This window comes from Notamacropus eugenii, chromosome 1 (assembly GCF_028372415.1).
Source record: "Notamacropus eugenii isolate mMacEug1 chromosome 1, mMacEug1.pri_v2, whole genome shotgun sequence".
Classification (NCBI taxonomy): domain Eukaryota; kingdom Metazoa; phylum Chordata; class Mammalia; order Diprotodontia; family Macropodidae; genus Notamacropus; species Notamacropus eugenii.
Genome location: NC_092872.1, coordinates 168,064,294 through 168,082,627, shown reverse-complemented (window position 1 = coordinate 168,082,627; position 18,334 = coordinate 168,064,294). Strand labels below are relative to the sequence as shown.

The window sequence follows — 18,334 nt, the reverse complement described above, 5'->3', positions numbered from 1 at the left end:
AACATAAGGTTTTTGGAAGAGACCTTAGAGTCCATCAAATATATTCATCTTACTCTGAAGATGAGGAAACTGAGGATCAGACAGTGATGTGATTTGATAGCCCAAGGTCTCGTACTGATTAGCAACAGAACCAGAACTAGAAAATGTGTTTTCTGTCCTTTACAGAAATAAGAATAGTGGCAGGGACAGGATCTGCGATTTTACTGCTATAAAGATCTCCTGTATGTGGTAACTTTTTGTACTATTTCAGTCAGTCTTAGGGAATTACCTAGAATATTGCGAGATTAAGTGACTTGTCAGGAGTCAGAGAGCTAGTGCGTGTCAGAAGCATTGCTCTGAGAGTAAGGTCTTCATCTACTATGCCACAACTGTCTCTGCAGAAATATGGAGACAAATAATTGAACTGAGACGCAGTGCTCACGATTGGACTATGCAATTTAATAAAAAGACAATAGTACCTAAAATAACTTGTAGTTTAGTGCTATACCACACTACCCAGAGAATACTTTCTAGAACTAGACAAAATAATAATAAGTTCATTTGGAGGGACAAAAGGTCTAAAATTTCAAAAAAAAAAAAGGAAAAATAAGAATGAAGAAGGTATAGCATTATCTTTGATGCTAGTGGTCATCAAAATTATTTGGTACTAGCTTTAAAAAAAATAAACCAGAACAGTAGACTAGTGGAACTTACTAGATAAACAAGTATCAGAAGCAATCCAGCACAGTAGCCCTGTATTCTATAACCACAAGAACATAAACTACCAGGGGATGCATTCCCTAGTCTCCAAGAACTACTGTGAAAAGTGGAAATTAGTTTGGCAGAAAAAGGGTCTCTGGAACTTTAGTAGCTGTGATTACTGAGGAAGCAGGGGCTGCAGCCCCTGCAGAGGAAGTTGCCAGGTTGCCAGTCTCCACATTGGTTGACCCCTTCTTTGATGGCTTACAGGGCCAGTTTGGAAACAGTGGTCTTTAGGGGTTGGGGAGAGGGACTTGGGGAGACTACTGTTCTAGGGCTCTTGGGTTTACCAGCTGGATAGCAGTTGATAGTGATGGATATGATGGCCCCTTTTCCCACAAGGGCTGCCCCGCTAGATGATCAGACTGGGCAGACAGACTGGAAAGGGACAGTAGGGGAGAGTATTCATTTTTTAGGAGTCCTTAGGTGAAGTGTCTTGACCTGTCTCCACTGGGATCTGAGGGAAGGAGATGCTTCAGGTGACAGCTATGGTTTGGTTTGACTGGCAAGTTCCATCTCTAGTCTCTTCCTCAGGTTACTTTGCAGGCTTGATAAATCCACGACTTTTGACAATTGTGGGCTGGGGTGGTTAGAGAAATGGGCATCTGGGTGGTACAGTGAATAGACTACCAGACCTGGAATTAGGAAGATTCATCTTACTGACTTCAAATCTGCCATCAGATTTGACTTACTAACTGTGTGACCCTGAACAAGTCACTTAACCTATTTCCCTCACTCTCCTTATCTGTAAAATGATCTTGAAAAGGAAAATGGCAGACCACTCCAGTAACTCTGCCAAGAAAACCCACAAAGAGTCATATACAACTGAAACAATCGAACAACTAAAATATGGTCAGATAAAGCTATGATAGAGGAAAGAAGTTTGAACTAGACTGTTTCCATATTTGTCTTTCTATCCACAGCACATAATAAAGTGATTAGCATATAGTAAGCACTTCGCCTATTTTTATTAATTGAAACATGGTGAGTGTTTAAGAACCAGTGAACAGACCATTCAGGCTAAATCTGAAAGTTCTTTCATCTATGAGATCAGTAGACTATAAGACTGAGGAGTCTAGAGACTAGGAAGGGCTCAGAAGTTTCCATTTTATCCTAGTAAGCAATGGTAGCCATTAAATGATGGCTACCTTCAAGTTGTATCTTAAAGAGATTGATCTGGCCAAGAGGAAACTCTTGATCAAATGGATCTCTGATCTCATTGATTTGGAAGCCTTTCTCTATTCAGATTGCAATCCATTCATGCTTGACCATTTTGTATGACTTGCTCATGTCTTGCAAAAAATTCACCACAGAAGACCCCCCTATGATGCTGGAGGTCTTTCTTTTTAACATTGGGAAGGTAATAGTGGACTACTCCAGATATGTAGCCATAATCCCACATGACATATAACCAGCCCATCTGATTTTCCTGGCATTTTTATTCTTGGTCTTCTTCCAAGTTCATCATTGGTCATATATTATAGCTTGCTCACAGCCACTGTACTTTTCTCTATTTTCCTCTATGTGATTGTCATTTTTAACTCCAGAGAAGAATAATGTTACAAGAAATATGTTACTACTATGTTTCAAATCTAATAGATACTTAGCAATATCCAGAGGATATTTATAATGCAACCTATGAGGTTTGTCCACAAATATGTATACCTGAGACAGACAATACTGACTGACAAGTTGGGCAGAGTTGAACAGGAGGACCACGAGCTGATTTCCTTCAGGAAATTACAAAGTTACTTTAATGACCCAGGTTCCCATGAAAGCCAAGGGCCATGCTTTACTTTTAAAATTAAACATATATTTTAAAATTCATTTTTATTTTATTATACACAATTTATTTTGCTTCATTATTTTATTATATTTTCAGTTCTGAATTCTCTCTCCCCTCCCCCGACAATCACCCATCTCTTAAATATCAGCAGGCTCTGGGCATTGCTACATTGTAACAAGACATGGAATTGAACGGTGTCTGAAGAATCAAAACAATGAATGTCATACAGAGGGTAATTAATGACGGGTGATGAGGGGGTTAGGGTTGGAATCCTGGCTCCACTAGCAGTGTGACCCCCCTCCTCTGGGCCTCAGTTTTCTCATCTGTAAAATGAAAAGGCGTGCTTCAGCTCCGCTCCATCATCCTGTGCCCCCAGGAGCAGCAAACAGGCAACGGGAACGGCTGCTAAGGAGGGAGTCAATTTCAGCAGGCGTGGTCGCTTAGAGCTCAGGCGGGCTCACCTCACCTCCGGACGCCAGGGGGCGCGCTCGCTCTTGCCGGGCAGGCGATGGTGCGCTCTCTGCGCACGCTTCCAACTCTATGGCCCTCACTTCCGTGGGCCGGCTGAGGGAGGGGGGTGGGGGGGAACGGGGCCATCCCGGCCGTTGTCGCCGGGTGCCGGCGTCAGTGGCAACATGGCGGTGGCGGCGGCGGCCGTGGCGGCCGTCGGAGTGCGGCCAGCGCAGCCCGGGGATCCCCTCGCCCCGGCCTCATGAGCCCGGCGCGACGGGGGGCGCGGGACGGACGGGTGAGGACGCTCCCCTTCTCCCGCTTCGTCGGCTCTCTGGTCCTCGGGCCTTCCTCTCGGCCAGCGGCCCCCTCCTGCCGGCCGGGCCGCCCGGACCCTGGGCCGCGCTCCTCCCCGGCCTCCCTCCCCCGGACCCCCGCGCCCCGAGGTTTAACCGAGCCCCAGCCCAGCTGCCCCTGAAAGTCGTGCTCCCCGCGGGCTGGCCTCCCCCTTCTGGCGGAGCCTCAGGGCTTAGAGCGGGAAGGGCCCTCGGAGGTCAGCCGGGCGTAAGGGCCGGGGCCCGGGGCCCAGCCCCGGCCTTGCCTGGCTTTGTGCCCCGCACCACGGTGTTCCCGGACTCCACCCACTCCCCGCTTTCCGTAACCTTTGCCGCCGGCTCTCTCCTCTTCTTGGGGAAATGGGGAGAGACTGCCCTTAAACCAACTCCTCTATGGTTAAGTCTGGAAAAGATAGATAAGAGAGGCAGGGAGATGTCATGGAAAGAGAAGCCGATTGGGAGGCAGAAGAGCTAGGTTCATACCCGTGCAAAGTGCCTCATTCCCCTCAGGACCTTAGTTTTTTTTTTAGTCTATGAAAAGGAAAGGGTTTGATTAGATCAGGGTTTGCCAGTCTGGGGTGGAAGTACCCCGCCCCCCCGGGGTGTGAGCCTCTCGTTGAGGGGTTTGAGGGAATAAGTGGTAAATATCTTGGCTTTTTTATTGAAATAGTCCAAAAGTAGTGGTATTAGTGATTATTTTATGATACTAAAAGTGTTACACGCTGAATAAAGTGTTCTGTATGAAAAACGAGTCTCTTTATTTCTTACATGCTCTTGCATGGTAAACTCTAGAATATCTCCTTTCATATTGAAACTGAAAGGTTTCCTTAAAGCCAAAGAATATCACGAATGAAAAAGGTTGAGAAGCTTCTTATTCTAGATGATCTGAGGTTTTGTTTTTGTCTTAAACTATCTCTGAATCCTATGATCCAGTGAATTGAGTTCCAGAGTCTTAGTAATTTAGAAAACCAGCATGGGGGGGAGAGTTTTAATCAGAAGCCAGGGGCCTCTTCCCACCACTCCAACATCCTTTTTGAGGGGTTGAATGCTGTTGGGGGGAGGCGGCAGTAGGACATTGCGGAAAAAAATGGAAGAAGCACAGTATGAAAACAAGAGGTTTATGAAACTGTTTCTGAACTTTCATCTTGGCTTAATTTTGAGTGATTCTCTTAGAGTAGAAGAGCAGCATAAAAGGGGGTAGAGTGGGGGAGAAACCAAACTCTTGTCATGGTCTTTAAATCAAATAGTGTTTTGCATGTAATAATTCCTAGTATAGTTCTTCATAAATAGTAAGTGCTTAATCACCAGCATTTATCAAGCATTTATTGTAGTCCAAGTACTATGCATAGTAAATGTCTTCAAATGAAGTTAAATTTGAATTAATGCTTCTTAAATCATTCTTTAAAAGTCTATGCTCTACATTGGGGCTACTGATAATGTTAAGGTGAGAGCAGTACTTTAAAATGACTTCATATGTTTTAGGGAAGGGAATTCTTAACTGGGAATTCTTACTCTGAATTCACATATTCTGGTGATTCAGATGTTTTTGATGGAAACACATTATAGCTAAGCGTTCTTGAGATATTTCTAGTGTGTTAAGCTCTTCCCATTATTCTCATGCTGAGGACAGACTTGAAGTTTACTCTTGTTTCCTTGTGACCTAAAGGTGGAAGATTTTAGGTAAACCCTGAGATGATGTGTGTTTGGAAAGGGAACTTGGGTTTTTGGTTTGTTTGTTTGTTTTTTTTTCATTTTATGTGTGACACTCTGCTCTTAATCATCCAGAAATAAGATGCTGTGATGATGGATCATGATGTTCCAACAATCAAACCTCGAAGAATCCAGAACCAAAATGTTATCCACCGCTTGGAGCGTCGGCGCATCAGTTCAGGCAAGGCTGGTACCCACTGGCACCAGGTTCGAGTGTTCCACCAGAACGTCTTCCCCAACTTTACTGTGGTTAATGTGGAGAAGCCACCTTGCTTCCTGCGAAAATTTTCACCTGATGGGCGCTACTTTATTGCCTTTTCTTCAGACCAGACATCACTGGAGATTTACGAGTACCAGGGCTGCCAAGCAGCAGAGGACCTACTGCAGGGTTATGAGGGTGAAATTTTGGCTAATGGCAATGACCAGAGGTCAGTCAACATCCGAGGCCGACTCTTTGAACGCTTCTTCGTCTTGTTGCATATCACCAATGTTGCGGCTAATGGTGAACACCTAAATCGTGAGTGTAGCCTCTTCACAGATGACTGCCGTTGTGTCATTGTGGGTTCAGCTGCCTACCTCCCTGAAGAGCCTCATCCTCCTTTTTATGAAGTTTATCGCAACAGTGAGTCAGTGACACCAAATCCCCGCTCCCCTTTGGAGGACTATTCCCTTCATATCATTGATCTTCACACTGGCAGGTTGTGTGACACCCGCACATTCAAATGTGATAAAGTGATCTTGTCCCACAATCAAGGGCTATACTTATATAAGAACATACTAGCCATTCTTTCAGTACAGCAGCAGACCATTCATGTCTTCCAAGTCACTCCTGAGGGCACCTTTATTGATGTCCGTACCATTGGTCGATTCTGCTATGAGGATGACCTGCTCACCCTGTCAGCTGTCTACCCTGAGGTACAGCGAGACAGCCAAACAGGCATGGCCAACCCCTACAAGGAGCCTTTCATTAATTCCCTAAAGCACCGGCTACTGGTATACTTGTGGCGCCGGGCAGAGCAGGATGGTAGTGCCATGGCCAAGAGGCGCTTCTTCCAGTATTTTGACCAGCTACGACAGTTGCGCATGTGGAAGATGCAGCTTCTAGATGAAAATCACCTCTTTATCAAGTACACTAGTGAGGATGTAGTGACACTACGGGTCACAGACCCATCACAGGTATTGGATGATATTCAGCCATATTGAGAGACTGAGAATGAGGGACCATACATATTTGCTGTAGGATCTTAGAATCCTAGCTCTAGCCCTGGAAAGAACTCAAAAGATGGTCTAGTCCAGCCTCTCTCACTTTACAAATGAAGAAATTAAAGCCCAGGGAAGTTAAATGATTTGCATAAAGTCACATAGGTGATGAGCACCAGGGGTGGGATTTGAATCCAGGTTCTATGACTCCTGAATGTGTTCTTTCCGTTATGTCTGCATTTGCCTGTTTTTGCATTGCTAGCTCAAGGGACCTGGCATAGTCTTAAATTTTGTTTACCTTTGGTTTTACAAAAGCCAAAATCAAGTTTATATTTTTCTAGCTCTATTTATTTCCTTGAGTGGATTAGATAATGTTTAGAAATTCCTTTTCCTTCCCAAGATTCTGGGAGATCTCTATAATGCAGATACATGCTAAAACTCTGTCCTTTTGAGATTTTCTTGGATATGTGTCTCATTTCATTTTGATGCGTCTGGGGTGATTGTATTTTCAGGGTTCTCCGGAGAAAGGCCAAAAATTTATTAGCAGTAAAGCTTCTGCTACCCATGGATAATTTGTCCACCTTGAGTGATTTAGCTCTACTAATGGGGACAGACTACCAGGGTAAAAAGAAATGTTCCAATAATTGGAAATCTCATTTTCACAATTCAGTAATTAAAATGTCAGCTCCCTCACTAGACTTTTCCATAAAGCAATTAATAAACATAATTTGGTTACTTTGAGTTTCACCTCTTTTTACAGAGTTTGCCCCCATGCTAAAAGAGGGACTACTGAACATTGAAAAAAATCAAAACAAGTAAATGAAGTGCTTCACGATTCACAAGCTCTTTTATTTTGAATAATCTGGACTGTATGTGAAAGGGCCACTACATTGCTAATCTTTTCTCATATTAAGTAAAATTGATATCTAGCTTCTTGCCTATTCAGTTTTGGTGAAAACTGGCTTATTCACTGTTTTGAATGTGCTTATAGGAAGAAGAGAGCTCTCAAAGATCAGTGAGATCAGTTAAGTTTTAAGAGTACCCAAGGACCTAGGAAATAATTTATTTGAAATTTGATCTTGGAGTAGACTGCCTTTCTTCTTGGAATTTGCCTTTTTTGAATTTGACAGATGGAGAATTCAGCTCGCCTGATGTCTGTGCTATTTGCCTTCCTAGTGTTATATCATTTCATAAATAGTTCTGACCCTTTTGTCCATAGCAGGGAAAAAAACTATATATTCAGACCAATGATCTGGAGTGTAAGTTCTTAACGATTTTGGGTCTTGAACTCCTCTGGCAGGCAGATGAATGCTGTGGACTCCTTCTCAGAGTAATGTTTTTAAATACATAAAATAAGATGCACAGGATTATAAAGGGAACCAGTTATATTAAAATAGTGTGATCTAATTTTTTAAAGTTCATAGATTCTAACTTAAGAACTCCTAGCTCTAGATCTTCTTGTTGACCACGTTTCACTACTGGAGGTCTTTGTAGGACTCAAAAAAGCTTATTAGCTAGCTTATGGAAAAATAATTTCAATCTCCTTCCTTTGAGAGTAGTGGATTATTTGTTCTATAAAAAGATTCAGTTGTTAGTGGAAACTATCATGATCATCCCAGAAATCTATTTTCTTCCCCATAGTTATCTGTTGGTGAGCCCATTGAATCATTATTAGTGAACACTTATCTTTTAGAATACAGTGCTCAAAAGATTTGCTACACAGTCCTTTGCTCCTTGAACCCTGTCTGTCTTTACTTTTCTGAAAACCTTAGCTGAAGAAAACCCTGTTGCATATTCATGTAATTCATGTAATAATCACTTAACATGCATAGCTAAATTCCCTTTTTTCCTATAATATCTTTGTAAAACAACAAAATCAGAGAGCTGAACCAGATTTGTAGAAAAGATACATATAAGACAAGATGTGAAGCAAGAAAACCCATTATTTAGGTTTGGGTGATAATTTTCATTTTGGTGATAAATTGCCAAATCATATTCATCACAATCGAATTATCCTTTGATCCTTAGCTAAAACACCCCCTCCCCTTTTTTTTTTCTGGACTGATATGGAATAATCATGGCTTGAGAAATTAGGATGCTAGGGTACAGTTCTTTTTCTACATAATTTGTGACCTCAGCCTGAAACTTCTGTGCCTACTTCCTGTAAAATCAATCACTTTCTGTGGATATTATGAAGATGAATGAGTAAAAAGTACATTTAAATAAGGAGCCTTGGGGTAGTATTTAGGAAATTGGTCTCAGATTGCTACTCAGTTTCTTTACATTATAGGCAGATTAAATATCTTGGCTATACTAAATGTCACATTGTAGCATGAACTATTTGCATCAGGAATGGGTAATGGAGATTCAGATCCAACCCAAGTAAAAAATACTTAATGTCTGATAACTTTATCTTCCTCTATGAAACCAAAAGATGATTTTTAGTTTGGCATTCCATTGACCTTGGAAAAATCCTGGGGCTCTCTTATTGTCAGACTGATCAGAGCAAACTAAAGAACAGTTTGAAAGAATTGGACATCCAGGTGCCCACTCTGAAAAAGTCTGAACTCCCAACTTGCTCTGGGTACTTCCACCTGTGGCATTTGAATGAGCTTCAGGTCCTTCTGCTTCTTTGTCTCCCATCACTGCTCTGCCCTCCCTCTTTCCCCCCCATGGTTCTAATTGCTCTAAATCCCACATGGATAATACAGATGCTTTTGGCCAAAAGAGCATCTGTCAAGAAAGAAACAGTAAATGCCTCTCTGGATTTTCATTTGTCCAGCAGCAGGATGCTGCTGGGACACAACTTTCTGAGGCAGTTTCAAAACACAATGCATTTAAGGTGCCTCTCTGCATGTTGGAAATGTTAAGAGGAAAAATAGATGCCAAAAAATGAACCTTCAACTGTACATACACAGGAGAAAATAATCTGTCAGCAGCCAACCCTGGGCTGTAAATCACTTCCCCAGCAGGAAATAAAATTAAATCTGGCACTTTAAAAACTGACTTTTTTCATCTCAGGGTGGGTTGGGGAGCAGAGAAAGAAGAAACAGTTGGAGAGGGAAATTGAAGCACACAGTTTGAAATGAAAGATTGAAAGCCTTTTTTTTTTTTTAAACTGGCCAACTTGATAATTTCAGCAACACAATTACAGTGGGGAATGTGGCATCGTAGAGGCATTTGACTGATAAAGTCAATGGAGGCTCCCTGAGGCACCTGGAGCCATGGGACCTGTTTCCCCATTGACCCATACAGTAGGAACATTTTCTTGTTTCTCTTGAGTAGCTTGAATTTTTAGCCCAATGTGAAGGGTCATCCTAGCCATGGGTTTTACTCAGCTGGCTAACAGTTACATGTGTTCCCCCTTTCCAGCCTTCCTTCTTTGTTGTGTACAATATGGTGACGACAGAGGTGATAGCAGTATTTGAGAATACCTCGGATGAATTGCTGGAGCTCTTTGAGAATTTCTGTGACCTCTTCCGCAATGCTACCCTGCACAGTGAAGCCGTCCAGTTTCCCTGTTCAGCTTCTAGCAACAACTTTGCGAGGCAGATCCAACGCCGGTGAGCTACCAACCTAAGCTTCCAACAAGTACACCTCACCTGACCTAGTTTTGGCCATAGGCCAACAACAGTTACTGGGTACCTACAAGTGAAGCTTTGTGGGATAGTGGAAAGAGTGCTAGACCCAAGGGTCAGGAGACTTGGATGCTAGTGCTAGCTCTGCCAAGAACTGTTTGATTGTTGGCAGGGCACTTATCTAGACCCTGATTTCTCATCCATTATAGTAGGAAAGGAAAGGGAGGGGGAAACAGGGAGTGAAATGTGATTGACTTTAAAGTCTCTTCTGCTTTTGGAATTCTGTGGTTATTTGATACTCTTTGGGCACTATGCTAGGAATGCAAAGAGGTAGGAGACATTATTCCTGTTCTTGAGGAGACCAGTCTAGCCTGGAAGTAAAACATGTTCAGTCTAACATTTATATAGGACCTCCTGTATGTAAAAGATTAATAATATGGGACAGGAAATGTCAAATGATAAGTGCTATAGGAAACTAGAAGAGGGAATGATTGCTGAGGACCAGACCAGTTTAAGAAGGCATCACGGCCTTGAAGGAAAGGTAGGCAACACTTAGGCAAGTGTTGAAGGCAGGCATTGTACACATTGGGAAAACAGTACGAGTAAAGCTGCAGAGATAAGACTACATTACATAAGTACTTAAGGAAAGTAAGGGCCAAGTGGCAGAAGTCCCCTGAAAACTTGGAGCACAGAGTATGAATAGTATTGAGATGGCCTCTTTTTTCTGTTACATCAAAGTTTCTTGGCTTGAGGATTTGCAGAAAGCTATCAGCATGCAAATATAATTTTTTTCTTGAAGTCATTTGACAGGACATGAGAGAGATGTTAGGAGTTGTATTGGGTTTTATTGAATAAAGAGCTGTTTGCAAAACCTGGATTGGTTACTCCAGCAATCCTGGGGATATGGTATATTGTCCATAGTTTCATAGAAGATAATAGGATAATATGTGCAGTTTAATTTTAGTTTGTGTTACATACTAAGACTATATGTCAGGCATAAATAAGAGAATGTGTTTGGCATTCTCCCATCACAAATTTATATAACAACTCTAAGCAAGAATCTAGCAAGAATCAGAAATCAAAATTAAGCTGATGATTCTAGGGAAGCAGGGTGATAAGGAGGTTTTCCCTTGGTCTTCAGACTGACAATATGTTTTGAATCATGGACACTAACCACATACTGGTAACAGTTCAATATTTTTTGAGTCTTTGAGAGACTGCCACTCCATTTTTCTTAGCCAAGAAAGAAGACAAGTATCGAAGTTATTTATTCATTCACCAGTGCTATATTGATTAGAACATAAGGTGCACTGTTTGCCAAACCTGCCTCAGACAAAACCTGAGTGTGAGCTACAATTGCCTTTATATTCTCTTCTAGTAATCCTGAGAATATTGTCTTTGATTCAAAGGTTAGTTTTATGTTTTGCACTGGCTGTGGGAAAGTATGTAAGAAGGCAACAAAATAGAATAGTGAGAAAAATGACTAAAACATCTTTATTTGAATTGAAGGAAATGCTAAGATACTTTCGTAGTAAATATCTACCTGCCTTTCTCAGATGGAAATTTCGTGTAATGATTTGTGAGTGTATACATTTATTGTATATATATATATATTTATATGTATGTACACATATACATGTATACACACACAAACATGCATGTGTATGTAAAAATATTTCCCTCCCTTTCCAAGTGCCCTCATCTTGAAAAGGTAGCTTAATTTTGGGCCAATATGGCATTTATTAAGTGTCCTCCATGTGCAAAGTACTGTATTGTGCCAGGTGCTGTCTGTCTGCCACCCTCCATACTGGTAACTGTAGAAATGCAGACCCTGAAGTAGCAACTTAAGTATTGAACTTATAAATTGCTGGCCCTTTAGAAATAAACAAGTTAGCCATATCATGTTACAATGTGTGCTGTTGGAAAAGCCAAGGAGAGGCTTTCTATTTTTTTACTTATCTAGAGTTGTTTCTTTAATGGGTTTGAAAGTTACTGATTCAGGAGTGAGTTTCCTAAGTTGTCTTTTGTTATTGGGCTTCAGCGATAACCACAATTGTCTTAACAGTAGTTAAAATTTATATACCATTTTAAGGTTTCCAAAGTGCTTTGCATAACCTTTTTCTCCTTTGACTATCCCAAAGGCTTTGTGAGATGTTTGCACATGACAGGTATTTCCATTTACAGCTAAAGAGACGAGAGTTAAATGATTTTTCCATGCTCTTGTACCATGTCAGGATCAGCTCTGGGGTTCCAGTGCATGTGCTGACCTTTAGTAAAATGTATTTTTAGAAACAGGATCCCCTCTTTTTCTTCCATTTTAACTGGAGATACAGGTTCCTATAATACTGGAAACAAACAGACTGAGTTGTATTATTTGCAATAATGTTTTATCTACATACCCATAAGTTTGTAGATTTAAACTCTGAACTTGTATTATGTGCTCTCTGACAATGTCTTCTATGTTGCCTTTCTGCTATACCGGTTGATTTTCAGATTTAAAGACACTATTGTAAATGCAAAATATGGAGGGCACACAGAAGCAGTACGGCGGCTGCTTGGTCAGCTCCCCATCAGCGCCCAATCATACAGCGGCAGTCCCTACCTCGATCTGTCTCTCTTCAGCTATGATGATAAGTGGGTTTCAGTTATGGAGCGGCCCAAGACTTGTGGAGATCACCCAATCAGGTACAAAGAGTGACACCACACCCATCACCATCACAAAACATTAAGGAAGTCAGTAAGCTGACTCCCATTCAGTTCTCTTGTACCAGAAGTCACTTTGGTTTGCATGATTTTGCATTCCTTTCTACTTTTCATATTTCCCAGAGCTTCATGTTCTTATTAGAAAGGATAAAAAGTTTATAAATAATAGAATCCATGACCGGTTTGTATAATTTGGCTACTACTTTTAATCTAGCATAGAGCTAGAAGGGATTTCACAAGTATTCTAATCCTGTCTTTTGTTACCAGGTGAATTATTTAAGACATATAGGTATATCTTCTCTTTTTAAAGCTATCCAGAAAAGGGTATTCTATAATCATTTCATTACTCCATTACATAATATCCATTACACATATAATGTGTAAAGTCAAGACAAGTAGTCTTTATATATACTTCCAAATCATCAGATAAGCCCTTGTGACCTAGTAGTTTGCATACACAGAGGCAGTTTGGGAATTTGGGCAATTTGTTGAATAGGTAAGATTAGGAGAAAGTTTAACTTTCCTATTTTGGGAAATTTTAGGTTAGGGGTTACTGTTTAAGGCACTTCCATCTTAAAGAGTCATAGAATTTTAGAACTGAAAGGGAGCTAATAGATAAACTCATTCAAAACTTAGATTTGGCAGATAAAATAAGATCTTGAGAGATTTAGCCACGTACACAAGGTCACACAACTTTTTTGGGGTTAGAGCTAAGACTAGAATCCAGATCTCCTGTTCAGTTCACTGCTTTTTCTGCTAGACCATGCTGACTTGTGAAAACCTACCTAAGAATGTCCACCCACTGCTTCTTGAAATGAGAGAGGTTCTTGTGTCCTTATCACTAAGAACACTAGAGGTCCTTGTTCTCTTCAGGTGCATTGCTTGGACATGCTGAGATAGCTACAAAAATCTCTGATTTCATTGTATTTTATTAAAAGAAAAACAAGCCTATAACATTTTATTTTTTTATGGGGTGGAATGAATCGCATTAAACATTTTCAGGGTAACAATTTACCTTTTGTAATGGGCCCAGCTGTTTTAAGGTGAGTGACTTCTAAAGTTGACTGGGTTGTAACTGGAATCATTATTGAGAGGGAAATGACCCTCAAGGAATAACAGAATTTAATATTTGTGATTTCATAGTTTGCTTTAGACCTCTTGTTTTGAAAATTTGAAAGAATAATAATAGCCAACATTTATATAATGTTTACACTGTGCTAAGTGCCTTATAAATATTATCTCATTTAATCCTCAAAACAATGGCACTATACTTACTGATGCCTCGCTACCCTTGGAACAGATATAGTAGGGCGAACAGTGAAGCACATTGGTCATTTTGTTAGCCTCTCCACTATAGAAGGGATATAAAATGGTAAAGAATACAAATACTATTCTTTTTCCTTCTTTTTCTCCTCCATTCAGGTTCTATGCCCGGGATTCTGGTCTGCTCAAGTTTGAGATCCAGGCAGGCCTGCTGGGTCGCCCCATCAACCACACAGTCCGCCGCCTGGTCGCCTTTACCTTCCACCCTTTTGAGCCTTTTGCCATCTCAGTGCAGAGGACTAACGCCGAATACGTGGTCAACTTCCACATGCGGCACAGCTGCACATAGGCTGGGGGCCCACCAAAGCCAGCTTGTCTCACCTTCTAAGACTCGTGCCCCCTCTCATCTCTGCACATTAGAGAGCAGAGCCTTCCAGGGGCCAGCATTGTTCCTTTGAAGCCAAGGTCTGTGTTGGTGGGCCTTGGTTGATCTGTAGTCACTGAAACATGAGCCAAAAGAGAGGAGTTGGACCCAGAATAACTTACTTTAAAGAAAAACAAACAACCTAGCTATCAAATAATTTAAATGTCTCCCACTTTTTCCACAAGAGATTGCCCAGCATTAAGTCCTTTAATTATTTTGAGAGGGGGGAGTTCTGCGTGTATATATTTTATTGAGGTGTAGATGAGAGTTTTCCACTATTTTTTCCCCTTCCCTCTTTTCTTGACAATGGTATGCAGCCTGAAGCAGAGCAATTGGTTGCCATTGTGGCCAGACTTAATAACTGATGAAGACCCTGCTCATTCCTTTTCATTTAGCCAAAAACTGAGGCTGTCTTTTTAAGTAAAAATAAAAGACATATTTTCTTACTTATTTATATCTGCAGTTTGAAGACTGTCTTTTGTTCTGATTATTTCAAATTCCTTGTTGTGCTTTTCAAATTCTTGATTTTTCAAAGGTAGTTAGGGGGTATGGATAATATAGCCACTTCCTGAAAAATAGCCAAGGTGGAGTATTTTAAACTTTGCAAAACACTTTACATACATTATCTCATTTGATCCTCATTAAAACCATGTGAGGCAGTCACTTCTGGTTTTGTTATCTCCATTTTCACATATGAGGAGACTAAGGCTCAAACAAATTAAGTATGGGTCATCTAGGAAATGACAGAGGCAGGATTTGAACCCAGGTCTCTCCTGAATGCAGGTCCAGACCTTTTATTCCATTATAGCAGGCTGCCTCTCATTGTTTGTTGTTTGTGGTAGTAAGAGTCTAATTCATAGCACGTTGGCCACAAACAAGCATTGTCAGCAAACTGCCAGGGTCAGCGGGGGTGATGAGGTCCTGCCACCTTCATGTTCACCTTAGCTCAGAAATCACACTGTGCAGTTTAGTTCAACAAACATTTAGCTCCTACTTTGTGCAAGGTACTCTTCTAGGTCCTGAGGAACTTAGATATTCTACAAGAGGGATACAGCATTCCTGTACATAACTAATTACACAGTAGATAGTCTTCTCAGGAAAGGGCATGGCCTAAAAACTGGGGTGATCAGGAAGGACCTCATGCAGGAGGCAGAGCCTGAGTTGAGCCTTGAAGAAAACTAGAGATACTAGGGGGGCCAAAGTGAGAAGGGAGGGGAGACATGATGATATGGAGGTGGGAGATGAAAGCTGTGTATGGAAAGTGTGGCAAGTATCATGCCAGGTTGTAAAGAGTTGTAAATGCTTAGCAAAGGAGTTTGTTTTATCCTAGAGGCAATAGGAGGCCCCTAAAACTTCTTGAACAAAGGAGAGACATCATATCAATGCTTTAAGAATATCTGTTTGGTGGCTCTATGCAGAAGAGGGATTGGAGGATAGATTAGGCAGGAAGACTAGTTAGTTACTAGTTAGAAACTACTAGTTAATTCATTAGTCAAGGCAGAAGGTAATAAGGACCTGAACTAGGGCACTGTCCGTGTGAGCGGAGATAGGGGCACAAATGAAAGAGACCAAGGTTGAAATGATAATGTCAAACAACTGAGTAGTGAAGTGTAAGTGAATAGTGAATGGTGTAGCATGACTGGAGTTGTGAAGCTGGGTGACTGAAAGCAGAGTGGTACCCTGGAACAAAATAGGGAGCTAGGGAAAGGGATGGGCTTAAGGATTATGAGTCCCATTGTGGACATACTGTGTTTAAGATGCAGATTCAACAGGTAACCGGTAACTTAGGGCATTGTGTTTGCATGTAAGGTCCTTGCAGGGGCAGCTAGGTGGTGCAGTGGATAGTGCACCAGTGCAGAAGTCAGAAGGACCTGAGTTCAAATCTCACTTCAGACCCTTGACACTCACTAGCTCTGTGACCTTAGGCAAGTTACTTAACCCCAATTGCCTCATCCTGGGTGGTCTCCAGTCATCCTGATGAATATCTGGTAACTGGATTCAGATGGTTCTGGAGGAGAAGTGAGGCTGGTGACCTGCACAGCCCTCCCTCACTCAAAACAAAGTCAAGTGCAAGTCATGTCGTTATTTCTCTGATGGCATGGTCTTCTTCAGCAACGAAGGACGAACACACACAAGGTCTTTGCAAGTATGAATCGTTTCATTCTTTGTATTTGTAGCCCTAGCACCTGGCACTGTGCCTGGCCCATAGTAGATGGATTGGATTGGATTGCATTGGGGGTCAGGAGAAAAGAGAGTCTGGTAATGTAGATTTTACAGTTATCCACCTATAGCTGATTTAAACCTACAGGAATTTATGAGATCAGTAAGAGACAAGGGGTAGAAAGAAGAAAAGAGAGCTCAAGACAAAACAGCCTTTAGCTCATACCTCAGTGTGAATTATGATAACCCAAAGGAGACGAAGGGAAAAGGTCAGACCGCAGGGGAACCGGAGAGAGCAGTATCATCACAGCAAATGAAGTAGCATATATTAAGGTGCTACATACCAAGCACTCAGAATACAAAGGCAAAGGCAGTCCCTGCCCTCAAGGAGCTTTTATAATAGTGGAAACTGCATATAGGGGAATGATGGCCAAGTTGGGTGTTTTAGTTTGGAAAGTTACAAGGTTGATATGTGGAGCAATAATGGAGCAGATTGACACACCTTTTCTAGGAAGCAGTAGTGATTTGGTTTTGGTTCAAAAACTAGAAAGTTCTAGAACTTTCCAGACTGCAGGTGGTGTGTAAAGAAAGGCAGCACAAAGTATAATACATGTAGTAATAAGGCAGATACGTGGTGAAGAGATGGTCAGGGAGTAAGCATGTAAGGTGAAGTAAGTGTACATAAGTAAGGTGAAGCATGACTAGAGCCAGTTTGGCGTAATATGGGCCAGGTGAGGCACTCCAATCAGGGCAGAGAGGCTCCAAGGTGGGAGTTCCAGAAATGAAAGGGTTGAGTCCTTCAGGGTATGGTCTGTAGTCTAGCAGGAACATACTTGAGAAGTGAGAAGACTATCAAAGATGAGGGTGTGGCCAACTGTCAAACAGCAGAGAGGCCAGAAAGAATGAAGTCTTAGAAAAAGACCACTGGACTTAGCAAGGAACAGATTGTAACATTAGGGAGAACACTTTCAGGAGGGTTGTAGAGTTGTAAGGCAGATTGTAATATGTTAGGAAGTCAACGGGCTAAACTAGAAGATTTTCTAGGACTTTGGTTGTGAAAGAAAGGGTAACCCATGAGGAGTCAAGTGTGTTCTAGATTTAAGAAATGCACCACTGCTATTCGAATCAACACACCCTTTAGATGTGGCTTTGTGTGGAAATAAGGGTTGCGGTGTGCCTAAACCAACATCATACCCTGGCTGAATATCTTTTCTGTGCTATGGCGAAGTAAACCTTTTTTTGTCAATTGTCAGATGATCTCATTTTCTTCCAGTCCCAAACCTAAAATTCTAGACCAGCCTGAGTCAGTTCTGGCTCACAACAGTTGGCAACGTAGTCAACAGGATTGGATCAGAATGAGCTTAGTTTATTATGGCTGAAGTTGGGGATAGCCCAGTACAGTATGGTACCCTAGGACTGCTGTGGACAGGCTTTCTCAATAGGATCAAGAGGGGTCTCTCACTGATTCAAATGGATAAGCCTGGCAGATGCCAAAGAAGGTTGACAAAGGATAAAGATATTCCGAGAGAGGGAGTATTTCTTGGTTATTAATGGCTCTAGAAAAGCTAGATCATTAGCATAAGGGAAATGAAGGCAGACTTTCCTTGTGCATTCAGTATAAGAGCTCTTAGTGATTTTTAAGAACGGTGCCCCAAAGACAAAGGGGTAGGTGATGGACTTATTAACAGCATAAGTGAAAGGAAAAATGTTATTGGGAGTGGGATCAGTAGGTCATGGACTAGGACTAGTCCAGAAATTTCATTGGAAAATGTGTTAAAATTCCATTGAGACAGAGAATGGGAGTGGGACTGAGGAGAAGAATTGGAAGCCATTACTGATGGTGAGGAAAGCTCAGGTTTATCCTATTACTACTCCCAGTATAATTTCCTTCACCCAGGTAGCAAAAGATGGCGAGACTTTTACCATGAAGAACTAAGGAAGTTTCAGAAGGTTAAACAACTTGGTGAGTCAAGTATAAGGGTAAGGA

General features: G+C 41.5%; 1 protein-coding gene across 1 annotated transcript; it reads left to right on the top strand.

The window, feature by feature from the left end:
- Positions 1 to 3,080: 3,080 nt before the first annotated feature.
- On the top strand, positions 3,081 to 14,643 carry DET1 (DET1 partner of COP1 E3 ubiquitin ligase). Its single transcript, XM_072617866.1, has 5 exons — positions 3,081 to 3,272; positions 5,095 to 6,195; positions 9,592 to 9,782; positions 12,291 to 12,482; positions 13,923 to 14,643. The coding sequence occupies exons 2-5, from the start codon at positions 5,110 to 5,112 to the stop codon at positions 14,110 to 14,112; spliced, it is 1,659 nt and encodes a 552-aa protein (XP_072473967.1). The 5' UTR covers positions 3,081 to 3,272; positions 5,095 to 5,109; the 3' UTR covers positions 14,113 to 14,643.
- Positions 14,644 to 18,334: the final 3,691 nt, after the last annotated feature.